Source organism: Anguilla rostrata, chromosome 9 (assembly GCF_018555375.3).
Source record: "Anguilla rostrata isolate EN2019 chromosome 9, ASM1855537v3, whole genome shotgun sequence".
NCBI classification, from domain to species: domain Eukaryota; kingdom Metazoa; phylum Chordata; class Actinopteri; order Anguilliformes; family Anguillidae; genus Anguilla; species Anguilla rostrata.
This window is the reverse complement of record NC_057941.1, coordinates 41,774,481-41,790,609: the sequence shown is the minus strand read 5'-3', so window position 1 is coordinate 41,790,609 and position 16,129 is coordinate 41,774,481. Positions and strand designations below refer to the sequence as shown.

Below are 16,129 nucleotides of genomic sequence, written 5' to 3'. Positions count from 1 at the left end.
AAAATGGGGGACAAATTAATGCTCTTAAGCTGTCCAAATATTTGGACAGCATCAGTGCATGCATGACTAACAGAAACAATATACTTATATGGTGAAGGGGATTTACAGACACATTACACTCACTTCTTCTTTGAAAAACAAGAAACAGGAACACGTGACTGTGATGAGAGCACATTTTTAATTTCACTTCTCACTGCCAATCCAAACACTATTCATGAAGTGCAGTAAACGGTAGAAAACAGCACAACATTCCAAGACACACAGTTTACAGTGGACAGATGGTGAATGCTCCACCCTCAAAGATAAAATTGCAACAGTACACTCACCCTACTGCCTTAGTGAAGAGACATGAATGTGTATATATCTGTGTCTGTGTGTATGTGTGCGTGTTAAAGAGAGAGAGAAACCGAGAAAGAGAGAGAGAGAGATAGAGAGAGAAAAAAAAAGGTAGGGGTGGCAAATTAGTGACCTGACACTCCCCTCGAAGCATCTCAGCCGCGTGACAGAAGAAGCAAGACCACATTATCTGTGTGCATGAATGAGCGCGGGAGACAGAAAGAGGAAGTTGAGCGCACATCAGACCCAGGAGACCAGCGGGGACTGCAAGATGAAGAGCATCCTCACCGATGCCCTCTCGGACTTCTTATTCGAGTACGAGACCCCCCGTCAGGTGCTGGTGAAGAGCAAGCGGGTGGGAATCGTGTGCCGAGTGATCCAGCTGGTGGTCCTGGCTTACATCATCGGGTAAGCTCCAGACCGACCAAATCTCGTACAGCTTAAAGAGGTACGGCAAGGAGAGCAATGAAAGGGGTCTGTAGCGCATGTTCCAGCAAGTCTGAAGGCATGCTGAAAATTCAGTGAGGATGTCGTAACTGTTTCTAAAGCACAGTTTTTGCATGTTAGAATTTAGGTAGCAGACACACCCTGAAAGTGGCAAAAAAAACTGTAGTGGAGGAGATCATACCTAAGCAGTTAAACCTGTAGTTCTTAAGAAGAAATTGGATCAAGTAATTTGCAATTAAAATTTGGGATAATCTGGCATAACGAAAATATCTGGATTCTGCTGAGGCAACAGAAGCCAATATTTTGAAGTACAAAGGCAACAGAAGTAATTATTTGCCGTAAGAGAATTAAAAATGACTGCTGTTAAGTAACTGAGGATATGGGAAACCAATTAAATTGAAAGTAAATTTCCACAATGAATCTCAACACTGATTGTAATGAATTAGTTGACTGTTGTTCTTCAGTACTCACTGGTCAGGGAATCTTATTAGCCAGATCTGGCCCTGTTGTTCTTGAAACAATGAATGACAGTGTAAATTGTGTAAAAAATACTGTAAGCTATTTAATAGGCCTTCATAAAAATTCAGCATCATATTTTGTGGCCTCCAAAATATATATTCCTCACCTGTTATGCTTCTGACCAGCCAAAATGGGCCAATGCACACTACAGTAGCCTCTTTTTAAGGGCTGCTCTTGTTCTGTAGCAAGGCTAAAATTCGAAACTTTATTTGTAGGTTGACCAATAAACCACCACAATTTCTTTGTTTACTACATGGGCATTCTGAATATCCGATATCTCTGACTTTCTTTTGTTTGTCCCCGTCTTTATACAAAACTCTGACATAATGTAAGCTATTCTTTAACCATAGCGCTAGCCTGCTACTTTGGGTTTTATACAGATGTTGGTGAGTTTCTACTGCAACTGTGTTACTCATCGTCATGCTATTTAGCCTGTGTTGTTTTTCAATTTATCCAAAATCAAATGTTTCAGCGGACAGCTTTAACTGTACTTGGTACACATGATGGTGCTGCTACTGCATGTACAGTGTAGAATCTGACATAGCATCATATTCAGTTTGATGTGGTCTTTTTTTTCTTTCAGCTTTGAGATATGCAAACAAAGCCCACATTCAAGTGACAGTGTTGAATGACAACTTCACGTTAGGGGTTATTTTCATGCATGAATAATGCCTTCAAATGCACTACATAAGACAACAACTGCACTCCTATCCATTTGCAAACATTCGTAGAAGTACTTAGCAGAATTAATTGTTCATAGATATTGAACTTCATATGTATTACTACCTGCTGATTACTGGAAGGAAGTGGAAGAAATCAATAAATTACATAGTTTACATGCAACAATTTACAAACAAAAGTGCTTTACATATTTTTTTAATAACAATAGAGAAACAAATATAATAGAAATAAAGACTAAAAAAACTGAAAACTGAAAAAAAAAAAACAATTATAAAAAGGCAATACACAGTGAAAAGTAAAATGCACATAAAAAAGACACAAACTCATTTAAAATCCAGTCTAATGTGTATGATAATGAGCACGCGTGCCAATAATTTTGCCTAAGGGGAGCATGTATAAAGAGTTGAGGCCTGATAACTAAGCCTTGTGGAACTCCCACATAATATCAGTTTACTTGGATATATGGTCATCTAGACTGACATAGAATTGCCTCTGGGTCAAATATGATTTAAACCAACTGAGCACATATACTGAAGGTCCAAACCAATTCTATGTATAAATACTGCATCGGTGATGGTGTAAAATCTAATGGATCAAGACCTTATGCATAGTTTGAATCTGAGGTCCATTACTCAGAAATGTGTCAGCAATTTTGCTTTGGTGATGATAGAAACCCCATGGCCCTGGCAGCCAAACTAGAGCCACCCCAAACAGAACCAATTCCTTGGAAACACAGTGAGTCAATTGCAGTGTGATTAGCTGGAACTGAACTGTATTACAATTGGAATGGCTATCAAAATATTTGAAATTAGTATTAGCTCTTCCAGTTGTAATTCGGTTTTGTGCTGTAGGCATTTAAACCTGAGGTTTAAATTCTAGCTGAGCTCGCTGTAGTTGACTCAGCAGGACAAGAAAGAACATGTGAAACAAACACACACAGGCACATGCTACGACAGATAATGATCAAAGGTGAACCACAATGCAATACCTGACAAGTGTATATTTGTTGCTAGACATACATAGAGATAACTGGGTAGTCATTTCCCCTTGGGGTAAATGACCATATATAAATCTCTGTTTTTAGTTCAGTCCAGTTTAAAATGCAGGCTGAGGGTTTCAAAACCCTGCATGGGAGATTGTAACATATGATATGCTTTGTGCCATTTTCATTTCCTTTCGCAAAGTTTCACCTTAACCTCTGGTTTGGTTTTGTTTAGCAATTCTTTACTAAAGAGAACTTCAGCTTGAAAAATTTCAATTACACATAAAATGTAGTTCAAGTTACTACAGTAAAAAAATCATCATTATCATGTTCCCCAGGCATGATACATGTGTGGGCAAGGCCTTCTTTTTGCACATGGCGAAAACCACTATACAGCTCAGTGAAGAGAACCAGCAATGTGTGGCAAATATAGTGGAGCAGAGTGCATATCAACAATCAAGATTAGAGGAATGAGAGAGAGAGGAGGTATTATTTGGTCAAAGGGGTTGGGGAAAAAAACTCCCTGGATGTGTGATAACATTAGTTAAGACTAGATAAAGTTTTGCTCTATTTCATAGTATACATACTGTAGCACTTTTATCTGAAAAAGACATAAGGAATCTGCCTTATAATTGTCTTTGACCATGCACATCTGACTGCTGAGGTTTAAAAAAAAAATTGTTTGAAAAGTCAAGGAATACTTCAAAATGAATGGTATGGAAACCATTTTTTGAATGTACCAAGAATGTTTGGGACTTTATTTCACTGGCCTTAGTTTTATTGTTACAAAAATATAACAGGTCGCATCTCAATTTTTCTAAAAATAGAATGTGTTATTTGGTTTTAAATTCTTTTCAGTGTGATTCATGAATTTGTTTGGATTGTTTTTTTTACTACTTTTTACTGTGCACAGTGACAGAGGACATAATTCCACCAGTTGTCTGGGAATACTACCGTTCGCTGTGACATGTTGTTGCATTAGATTACATTGCGTGTCTGTCAGGGACTCTGATGATCAGGGTGTTGCCATTTTTTGACAGATCATATCAAAAATCGCTCAACCACAGAATATATGAGGCGATAAGGCGATTTTGAAACATGACTGTGCAAGTCTCTTGAACCCTGGGCCTTCGGTGCAGAACTATTAGAGTACAGCAGAATTATTCATCATCGACTGTGATTGCCCCAGATGACACATTTCTCTTGTAGATAGATTTTCCTCACAAACTTAACATCAAAAAGTGTTCATAGTAGCACAGTTCAAAGTCTCATTTTATCAGTAGATAACAATAACACAAAGGAGAGCAGCTTCAATGACCAGACATGCTTGAATGGATTCGGTTGCTGTGAGCAAACAAGCACGTACAAGCACGTGACTTACAAGCATGAGGAAACAAGTTTTCTTGTCACTTGTGTGTTGTAGATTTTTTTGAATTGCGATTATTTTACTGACCCCTTTGTCCCGCTAGTGTGTAATACTCATGTATTTTTCCCTAACAGGCCTAATTAGTTTACGGACAGTCCTAGGTTTTCACGTTTGTGGTCTGAGTATTTACCACCCATCTCTAAGGTTACTGTTGCTGTTACCCCCAATTTGTGTGCATGTTTTTTTTCATTGTAAGTCACTCTAGATAAGCGCATTTGCCAAACGCTCACCGCCCACAGGTCGGTGAGCGCGTACAATAACCCCTCCTCTGCTGTGATGGAGGCCAGCGATGGCCCTGCATGAGAGCAGCTATGCGTATCAGGGCCAGCTGACTGAATGCATCCGGCTCAGTGACACGCTTCCAGGTTGTCCTTGCTTTATTTTGTAATTACACCCCTCATAAATGAACCTGCCTCTCAAGTGCATGGCGCACACTGTGACGGTGTGACCTCACCAACAGCTTGGACTCCCACCTGCAAGCTGATGCCCCGATGATAAAATGTGTGCATCTGCAAACAAAAAGATTGCTCAGACACAGATAAGTGATGTGGTGTCAGTCTGAAAATGCTCATCTGCTTTCGTGTACCGCATGACTCTTGTGTGAAAGAAATCTGAAAGAGACAATTTGTGTGTTATGCTACCCATATTTTAAACCTTAAAACGTCAAATACCATTGTCACTATTACATTCCCTGGCATACCTGGAGAGAATAATAGTTACTATCTTACTATATGTTGCTTTTGTTTTCAGCATTTTATCATTTTATGGCAAATGCATTGTATTATTCAAATATGCAAATATGTGTGTGGGAGTGCGTGTGTATTTTGGAGGCTGTGTGGATGTCAAATACTTTGAAATATGCATTTTATGCAATTCATGGATGAAAGTCTGGATACGGTACTCTGTGTCTGTGTGTAATACTTCAGACGAGTAAAATTGTGATGCTGTTTGTGCAGCGTCATCTGCAGGTGATGTGATGGGGATGTGAGGCTGAGTGTCTCTGGCCTGCAGGTGGATGTGATAGGGATGTGAAGCTGAGTGTCTCTGGTCTGCAGGTGATGTGATGGGGATGTGAGGCTGAGTGTCTCTGGTCTGCAGGGGATGTGATAGGGATGTGAGGCTGAGTGTCTCTGGTCTGCAGGGGATGTGATGGGGATGTGAGCCTGGGTGTCTCTGGTCTGCAGGGGATGTGATAGGGATATGAGGCTGACTGTCTCTGCTCTGCAGGTGGGTGTTCATCTATGAAAAGGGTTACCAGATCACGGACACGGCCATCAGCTCGGTCTTCACCAAGGTGAAAGGCGTGGGGTACACTCAGGTGGACGGCAAGGAGCAGGTGTGGGACATGAGTGACTACGTCTTCCCAGAACAGGTGAGCAAGTCAAATAATGAGAATACGTCACGTCTACAAATACGTCTTCATTCGTGCGTGAAACCGCAGACAAGACGTTGAGCCGAAACAAACCCGGAGGTCCCTGTTTGCGAGAGAAGCAAATATGTTGAGCAGTGTTGACACTGGCGAGGCCACACAGATCTTTTGTACACATGGATGTGATATCAAGGTTTAAGGTGTGGTATGTTTTTGCTGAACTAGTTTGACTGATATGCAAGAATTAAGTTACAATCTGAGTGATGTATTAATATGTGTAAACTTTTTTCTTACAAAAAAAAGAAGTAAGCATTAAGGGTGCAATGTTAGGGACTGTCAGAAGTTGTGACACAATGCTGGGAGGGACGAAGTATCCGGGGGGTATTTCAGGAAGCAGGGTTAGCTGGATAACTGCGCCGAGTAAAACCCGGAACAGCCCTTTTTACTTCAGTCCGTGTTCCAGATTTGGAAGGGTTCCGGGTTTTAATCAGCGCAGTTATCCAGCTAATTTATTAATCCCACTTTGTGAATCTGGTGCTTGGAAAAAGAGATACGGTTGTTCTGGTATGTTTATCATTTTGAGACCAGCAATCAAGGAGACAGGTAGCAAAAAACTTCACCTTCCTTCCTTATGATTCAGGCTCAAAATAATAATACAAAAAAGGAAGGGGAAAAAACCAAACAAAGTAAAACAAAAGAACACTTTTAAGCCATTGTGTGGCATTTCATGAATGTATTTCATCTCTCATGTGCAGTCCATACTCTCCAAGTGCAAATAAAGAAGCACACTTATAAACCCTCAGGGTGATTAGATAATGCATCCCAGGTGAGTGCACCTGCTTAACCAGTAGGCGTGGCTCCAGGTTGCTGAAATTCCCTGTCCCATAATGCACCCTCCCTACCCCAGAGACTTTATGGGATGAGATTGATGTTTGCCCAAACACACCTGCTCACACCATTGTTTTAAGGAAACTCGTCTTTGCTGGGTGACTTCAAATACATTTTCTCGGCAGTAACATACCCATGCCCAAACTGGATTTTTTCACACAAATCATGAAGTGGAAAAAGGCCTGCTTCAAAGGCCTTTGTGCCTGAATAGAATGTTAAGGTCAGAGGGAGTCTCAGCCCTATATGGAAAAACCTATTGTGCTGTAATTCACCCTGGGAGCATGCCTGCCAGCAGCAACCGAAACCTTCACGTCTGATTGAAGTTTTGTGCCATTACTTTCATGTGCGCTGGAGTAAAAAAAGATTGCATGTGTTACACTGATTTCATTGCATTTTTTCATGTTTAAAATGCCACTTACCCTGGCCTTGCTGTGAATCCCAGAATTTCTGTGCATGTTGAACCGCAATTTAAAAAAAAAAAACATCCTCAATTCAGTGTGTGCTGAAGCTTTGCATGTCCACGATACATGTTCCAACATCTTCCTTCTTCCCATTTTTAGCACTGTCATGTTTTTTGTCTGACTGTGTGCTTGTGGATATTACTTTATTTTTTTTTGGGGGGGGGGGGGGTTCACATAATCCTATAATCACACATAATTTCCTATAATGAGATGGAAACCCAAATCTTCAAAGAAAGGCAAGTGATATCTCACTCAACATGTTTTCACGAAATTCTAGAATTTAAGCTGCAATAAGACACATAAGCACATAAGCCTTGAGTTTGGGTGGAGATACAGCTGATAATGGCAGAGTAGTCACAGTGAAGTAATGTTTCATTATGGGCATATTCTACTCACTGGCAGACGGCTCATTTGTATCGGCTCATTTGCATCTGATTTCACTACCTCTACCAAACATAAGGAATGTTGAGAGGCTGAACCACAGGTTCCTATCGAGGCTTACATCTGCAACAAACAAATTTTAATATTTGCATTCCGTAGGCCCCCAAATATACCAGAAGGTAACACAACACACCAAATGTCAGGGGTGAGGCTTAATACTCACTAACAGCTTACTGCTCTGTAAGTGGTGCCATTTATCATTGTTACTATATATAATATGGACTACATTTCCAAAAGTATGTGGACACCCCTTCTAATTAGTGGGTTTGGCTACTTCAGCCACACCCATTGCTAACAGTTGCATAAAATCAAGCATACAGCCATACAATCTCCATAGATAAACATTGGTAGTAGAAAGTAGGATTGGCAGTAGAAAGTAGGATGCCAACTTTGCAACAAGTCAGTTTCACAAACTTCTTCCCTACTAGAGCTGCCTTGGTAAAATGCTGTTATTGTGAAGTGTAAATGTCTAGGAGCAACAGCTCAGCCGTGAAGCGGTAGACTCTATATTAATGCCCATAATTTTTGAATGAGATGTTCAACAAGCACATATGCGTGTGATGTTCGTGTGTCCTCATATTTTGGCCATGTAGTGGATGTCTTCTACTTTTTCTCTCTTAGGGGGACGGTTCTTTTGTGGTGATGACAAATTACATTGTGACCTTGGGACAGAAGCAGGATAAATGCCCAGAGGTAAGTAGGTTTATTAGGGACGCAGGTCGGTGATTGGAGTCTCCAGGGTCATACGATCTGTGTACCTTATACACGACAAAACGGCACAACATCTATCTTATTTTTTGATGTCCAGCTTTGATGAGAGTTTAGCATCACATTGTTTCCAGACAAGAACAGTTTTCCATTTTGTTTCCTATCCAATGAGAGGGCGATGAATGTGCAACATGAAGTGAAAAAACTATTGGAGAAAAATAATTGTATTTTCATACAGGTATGCTGAGACATAGTCAAGGGGGAAATAAATTGCTAATACACACACACACACACACACACACACACACACACACACACACACACACAGAATCTCAGTACTTTTTTTCAGCATCACCCTTACCCTTGTGCACTGACGCCTCATTAGAGCCTGTTATGTCTTTCAGCTTCAAGGGAAATACACCTGCAAATCTGACGAGGACTGCAAAGAAGGAGAATATAAACGTACGGGACATGGTAAATGCACAACACTTTCTCAGTCTGCATGCAATGCCATGAGATCAAAAGAGCTCGGCCACATACAGAAATACCAACTGATGCCTGCATGGTTTTAGCTTCACGGCTGATATTAGCTTTTGTACAAAATGCTGTGTGAACTTGAGCACATAACAAAAACCAAATACAGAAGCCCCGAGAAAGACTGTAAATGTTTACTGCCTTTTGATGTATTGCAGAGGACGCCGGCCTCTGTAAAATCTGCTCCGTGTCACTTGCGCAACATTAGCGAATATTTGTCAGGATATTTGGCTCAGCTTGGGACTGCAAAGACTTTTTTTCTTCAGTCTTTCATCTGTAAAACGACTGCGAAGATCAGCCAATTCCTTGCTCATGGCCGTAAGATGGTGTTTTCACATTAGTGTCTGACTTCAACTCATTTGCGCGGCATTTGCGAAACGACAGGAAATGAAAAATTTGTATGGACAATTGCATAAGCAAGATCAAAAGGCTGTTGCAGGCTGCCCTTGTTTTATGATGCTCTTTCATGTATCTGTTTTCATAAAGAGTCTATAAAAGGCTTGTCTGTTGAACAAGTTGGCTTTGTTTGTATTATAACAGTTATGTTTACGAGGGACTTCTACGTGCAATTTACACTTTGCAATTCGCTCGCTTCCTATACTATAAAAAATCCACAGGAGGGATCAACCAATGACTGCTGAAGAACAGCAAGCAAATCTTTGCATTTGTGGAAAAATTGTTTGTGACATTTTCTGTTTTCTTCTATTTTATCATATTCATCTTCAGAGGTTACCAGAAAAATATTGCATTTAAGACTCTCTCTCTCTCTCTCTCAAATTCAAATTCAAAATGCTTTATTGGCATGAAATACATTTGTACATATTGCCAAAGCGTACACACAGAACATACATGCACTCTCTCACTCTCTCTCCTTTTTCTCTCTCTCTCTCTCACACACACACCCACACACATGCAGGAAATGAGTTTGGATTGTTAAGATGCTGTTGACTAAGGTGTTGACTGGTAAGATTGTGGACAAATTTACAGGATTTCTCCATCATATGACAGGCGGATCCTTTTCAATACTCCTTTATCTCTGCAGGGCTGATGACCGGAAAATGTGTGCGAGAGACCGAAACTTGTGAAGTCTTTTCCTGGTGTCCTGTTGAAGATGACACTAAAATTCCAGCGTAAGTTATATCATGGTAATTTATGCAAAAAATTATGAAATTATCATGGTAATTTATGCAAAAAAAATCTTATTGTCTCAATGCGTTTTAACCTCTATCAAATTGCGACATGTTGGTTTGTTGTGTGGTGTGTGTTTGTGAAAGTTGCTTTCATTAACATGCTTGGATTTTCTGCTCAGTCCACCTCGTTTGATGGCAGCAGAGAATTTCACGTTGTTCATCAAAAACTCAATCACCTTTCCAGAATTTGAGGTTGTACGGTAAGTGACTACAGGTTGACAACCTGTCTGAAATGCTTTTCTGTGAACAGGTGTGGCAGGGGTCTGAGTGCCAGTTGCCTTCCAAAGAAAGCAAAAGAATTAAATGCATAGATACGCCTTAGAACGTGTATACTCAGACCAAAGAGAATGATATGAGAAGATGCGTAACTATCTGTTTGTTTGATGTGCACTGGTGTGTGTGTGTTTGTGTGTGTACGTGCGTGCGTGCATGAATGGTATTTCACACATTCATTTTTTTACTTTCAACAATGGAACATTGTGCACGCTCACAACACATGCATATGTCTCCACTCAATCATCAAATCATTGCAGTTTTCATGGTGATCTGCACATTATAGGTGTTGCGGTTAGGCAATTTTTCACCTCTCTAGTTTTGCTATACAACAAACACAGTCGCTGGATAATTTTGCTCTGCACATTTAATGGGGCTGTTGAAAAAGGTCTCAATCGCCAAGATAGAAATGCAACAGAAGATTAGTTTGAGGCTGTGCTTTCTGCAGAACTCTGGCCTTGTCTTGTCTTAGAGATGAGCGTTCTTCGTGTGAGCAGGAGACATCGGACACAGCCACCTCTTCTCATGAGTTCTCCTCCTCTGGTTTTTCAGAAGCAATCTGGTGGAAGGCGTGGACAAAAATTACATCAACACGTGCATCTACAACCAGACCAGTGACCCTCTGTGTCCCATATTCAGACTGGGAGACATTGTGACGATGTCGGGATTCAGCTTTGCTCAGATAGCGCCTGAGGTAGTCCTTTCATGAGCCAGATCCTCATTACTTGTCTTTTTGGCCCACCATTTTTCCACCTGCCTTAACGGGGATTGGGGGGGGGGGATTTTGTGATGATGAGATTGTTGAATGTTGTGACTGTATTGAGCGTTTGGGTCAAACTACAAAAAAAATTACAAAACTATGAACTGTAGAAATACGAAACATGATAAGGTCTCCGTACTCATCTTGTCTGGTAGGGTGGAGCCGTTGGGATTCTCGTTGACTGGACCTGTGATCTTGACTGGGACGTGAAACACTGTAAGCCAGTTTATAGCTTCCATGGACTGTATGCGACCGGGAAAGGTCCGGAAGACATGCAAGCCTCCATGGGCTATAACTTCAGGTAGAGTACACGACTGAGTTCACACCGTTCCTCTGTTCCTTCCAATGGCTTGTGACCATATTTCTTACTGTTCTCAGGAAAGCAAAATATTACATGGACGGCAATGTTGAAAAAAGGACTCTCACCAAAGTATTTGGAATCCGGATAGACATTTTGGTTCGAGGACTGGTAAGCTCTTATGTTTAGTGCAAGTCCAAGACCAAGTGTCTGGGAGTCTGGGTGTTCACCTATTTATTGTATATCAATTTTAAGACCTGTAGCCCAAGATAATTAGCTCCTAAAGAAAATACATTGACTGAATGTTTTGTCTCAGGCAAGAAAATTTGACATCATTCCAACACTAACAGCCATTGGGTCAGGTGTGGGAATTTTTGGAGTGGTAAGTTTCAGAGTGATTTCATAATTTAAACATTTAAACATTTAAATCAGACATATATATATATATATATATATATATTTTTTTTTTTTTCAATTATTGAATCATTTCAGTCACATTACAATTTTGCTATATTAATTTCTGATATTTCTAATATATTGTATTTTATACACGTGAATGTAATTTCTTTTACAGGCAACTGTAGTATGTGATCTGGTGCTTCTATATATACTGCCCAAGAGAGACTTCTATAAGAACATGAAATTCAAGAACACTACCATCCAGGAACAGGTGCGTTGCTGCTAAAATTAGAATTCAGAAATTCAGACATTGTCTGCACTTTCACATTCTAAAAATTGCCCTTACGTCATTGCGCTATGTTGACATTATAAATACAATGAACACTATTTCTTCAACCACAAGAGAGCAGCAGAGACACGTCAGTGGATGTTTGAGGTGGAGGCACAACCCACTGCCTGGAAACGCTTTTCATTCGCACTTAACAATGACTTTGTGCTTTGACTTATTATTCTTGAACAGATTGGCCTCTATTGTGCTTAAAAATCTGAAATAAAGATTCAAAAGAAAACTGCCTTTCCTGTGAGAGGCAGACCAGCTCTGTTATTTCTGAACATGAAGTACAGGCTCCTAGAGTGCTGTTAGCGCAGTGCGCATGAGGAGGGAGCAGAGACTGGCCAGTTCCTCTGTGTCAAATGGCTTTCCTTTTTCTACTTACGTGCAAATCCAAGATCTTGCACTCTCAAACGATGTCATCAAATCGAATGAAAATAAAGCTGAACTTCAGAACAATGCTCTGCTAGAACAACCTTGGAAGGCTTTTTGCATGTCTTATTTCTTAATTCTCATCTTCCCATTCCCCCCTGAGTATCATATGTGTATGTATATTCCATTTGCATATAACAGTTTTTGAGTGTGCAGGTACATATGACAAAAAAGCATGCTACTGAACCAGTCCTCAGCCCTCCTGGCAGTGGTTGCTATGGCAATAGAGACTTTGCTCTGATAGAACTTGTTTTTCGTTCATTTTCCATAGAAAAGAAAATCTGAGGGCAAATCTTAACCTGTCACCCTCCTACTCAGACACTCCTTCTATGAAAATAAGAGCGACAGATTTGTTTTAAATGCCTACATGAAATGCCTTGTGGAAGTATTATTCTCAAACCAAGAACCAAGAACCTTTGTTTGACAGACGGACTTAACATGAAATAATCCTGGTTTTCCGTTTCTCTCCCTCCCCAGGCGCCGGTCATAACAGACAAGGAATCAGATGAGGTAGCGACGTTTCCCATTGTTGTGGTAATTATTTATATAGCTATGCCAAATGAGTGGTTTTTTAAAGAGCTGTTTTGTAGATTTTGAATCAAAAAACCCATGGAGCGAGTGATTAGAGAGTTTTTGAGACTTTTATGGTTTGGAGAAGGGGTTGGGAGAACCTATTCCCATCAGCACACATCCAGCCTCCAAAATTATATAGTGACTTACCTCCCTTCGCAGGCAGTAGCTGATGGTGGTATTGGGATTTCAGAGGGTGACCATGTTTTGTCCTCTTTTCCCAGAGATGAACAGGAATGAAGGAAGAAGAGCGGAGCCTTGCTGCTCTGGGCCTTTGGCTGTGCACTGATAGATTTAGCACTGGACACTCAAGAGGGGGCAGCAAGGCAGCGATGGAATTTGCCACATGGAAAAAAACATTAATATACTGTGCCCTCCAAAAGTATGGCAGCGCTAGAGTGAAATTAGTTATTTTTGCTATATACTTACGATTTGGATTTGAGATGAGAAGATGAATATGAGACAAAAGTACAGACAATCAGCTTTTATATCATGGTATTTATGTGTGTATGTTTTACCACAAAAACAACTTTTCGTTTGTGTTGAGTCACTCCAATTTTTCAGCTGTGCTAAAGTTAACGGATGACTAACTGGTGTTAACTGTCGCTCAGGTGTTTTCATTTGCATGGATTGTTCACACGTAAAAGAGCAGTGCGTGTCTAGTCTTGGCTGAGACCTTTGTTTTCATCTGTGGAGACATTTGGAGTCAGAATGTTACACCATCAAGACAGCCGGAGGACCAACTATGGCTGAAAAACAACTGATCTGTAACCTGAGAGGACAGAAGAATACATTAAGAAAGATAGCACAGAAACTGAGTATATCAAGTAAAGCAGTTTGGAAAGTGGCAGCTGCAGGCCACCGTACGCAAAAGACTTTGAGAGCAGAATTATAGAGGCTGCACTGCAAGTTGCAAACCTCTCATCAGCAGCAAGAATCGAAAGGCCAGATTAGAGTTTGTTCTGTGCTGGAGGAAAGGAGGTGTGAAATATGAAGGAGGTAGTGGGTGTATCCTAATTCTCAAAAAATGTATCCTCCTTTCCTGAAATACCATGTCATCTTCTCAGAAACCGATCTATGTGTCCTACCTCCCTCCAGTATCCCAGTATTGCAGGAAAAGAGTGAAGCGGCTTCAAACTCAGCTCCTTGTCTCCTCCCACTGAAGTCTAGGTGACATCACCGTGCTCATGCCCACCGAGATTCAGAGAATCAAAAAACAGTGATGGCAGAGAACTTGAATTTCCCCAATTATGCAAGATATTTAGCCAAGTTTCTGTGTGGTTCAGTCGATTATTATTATCACGCATAGCATTCTACCCAAAGGTTAGATTGTCTACAAAGGATAACAAAATGTCAGTTTTGTGGTTTTAATCCAACAGACAAATTCGGCAATTTAAGACGGAGAAGCAAATTTTTTTATTTGCTTGTATGCATGTTGCTTAAATGAACATGACTAAACATATGACTCTGTACGTTCAGACATTGGGCAAATCAAGATTCTGAAATTACAGTACATTGTTACATTTGCATATACTGTGAGATGTTTATTTTGATCTAATGTTGCTGATTACACGTCAACTAGTGTTTCGACGCGAACCACAATGCCAGGTGTTTGTACAGCCTACTGTACATGCATCTACTTGTAGGCTACTTGAAACGTACAAGCTATTTTGCAGCTTTCAATTGGACGACCACGTGTGAAATCTATGATTGGCTATGTGACTGTTTATAAGGCTTGTGATAGAACTATTTCATCAATAGTCAGTTGGCTTTGATGATGAAGACCATGAAGAAAATCAGCTATCCCGATTTTCTTCACGCCTCCTTGTTCTCTCCTGTCCTCCACTGGTCTCCTCCCCTCCTTTCCTCCACATACTTCTGGGGAGGAGGCCAGTGGTAGCTGGGGGGTGGAAGAAAAGAGGTGAGGAGTGAAAAGTAATGGGATGCACCCAAGCTCATGACTTTGGCCTGTGTGGCTGCTTCAGGAACAGCCTCACTCACCTTTTGTCTGGTTAAGTACAAGGCAATTCCTCCAACCTCACCGGCCTGCTTCATCCTACAGCAAGACAATGACCCCGAACACACTGCCACTGCCACACTGGCATCCAAATCATTCGTCAATGGGAAAATTTAGAAAGTTATGACATGAGAAATCATAATCAAAGTTAAGCACCACACATAAATATTACAGCAAAAAAATCTATTATGATGTGCGGGCTGAAGAAGTAGGAACAGTTATTCACCAATTTTTTGATGAGTCACAGGCTTTTTCTACATGACAGAGTTTAAAATTCAATGAAGAGGTTTCAACTCAGAGGGGTTAGCGAGGGAGGGTCATTTTTGACCCTGTGCACATGGACTGCATACATACATAATATGAGGAAGAAGCAAGAGTTAAGTATATCAGAAAAAGATAAAATTTCACTCTACCGTTAGCATACTTTTGGTGGGCACTGTAAATATACTTTTCATATTTCATAGCGTGTACTAGTTTTGTCAGGGTTGTGCCTTCTCTGTTCCTGCCTGTCCCCGCCTCCCCGTAGTTTTTGTCCTGTCTCACGTCCCTTAGTTTGGTCTGACTGTGTATGTCTCATTATTCAATTATTTTCTGTCTCGTTATTTAATCATTGTTCCCACCTGCCTCTCGTCATCCCTCACTTCTGTGTTAATTGTGCATTATGTTCTCCTGTGTCTTGTTAGCCCCTGTCTATTTAAGTTCTTGGTTTGCCTGACTCGGGTGCTGGTTCCTTGTGTTTCTGCCCGCATTCCTGCTTGTGTTTCTGCCCGTACTGTGTCTGCCCTCGTCATTTGTTTCTTCATTCTGAGTTTTTTAAGCGTTTTGTTCCTCTGCTTGTTACCTGTTACTAGGATTTGAGTTTTTTTGGTTTTGCCTTTCGTGGCCTCATTTTGTTGCCCTGGTTTTGTCTCTTGTTATAAGTGAAGTCTTTGTTTTAAAATTACCTTTTGAGCTTTGTGTGTTTTCTTTTACTCTGCACTTGGGTCCTAACCCCTCGAACCCTGACAAGTTTATTGTCATTGTCACAGTGGACTACTGGACTCAAATCTGGGAGCCATAGAATTCAT

General features: G+C 40.6%; 1 protein-coding gene across 3 annotated transcripts; it reads left to right on the top strand.

Annotated features, from left to right (window-relative positions):
- The first annotated feature begins 310 nt into the window (after positions 1-310).
- On the top strand, positions 311-16,005 carry p2rx1 (purinergic receptor P2X, ligand-gated ion channel, 1). Of its 3 annotated transcripts, none has more exons than XM_064352215.1 (13): positions 311-744; positions 5,619-5,763; positions 8,172-8,243; positions 8,663-8,720; positions 9,835-9,922; positions 10,102-10,182; positions 10,808-10,949; positions 11,171-11,316; positions 11,394-11,484; positions 11,630-11,695; positions 11,888-11,983; positions 12,953-13,009; positions 13,270-16,005. In XM_064352215.1, the coding sequence occupies exons 1-13, from the start codon at positions 539-541 to the stop codon at positions 13,273-13,275; spliced, it is 1,254 nt and encodes a 417-aa protein (XP_064208285.1). In that variant the 5' UTR covers positions 311-538; the 3' UTR covers positions 13,276-16,005. The 3 variants fall into 3 exon arrangements, with proteins under 3 accessions (XP_064208285.1, XP_064208286.1, XP_064208284.1); XM_064352216.1 differs by having other exon boundaries at positions 312-744; positions 8,663-8,732; positions 12,953-12,985; XM_064352214.1 differs by having other exon boundaries at positions 312-744; positions 8,663-8,732.
- The last annotated feature ends 124 nt before the right edge of the window (positions 16,006-16,129 follow it).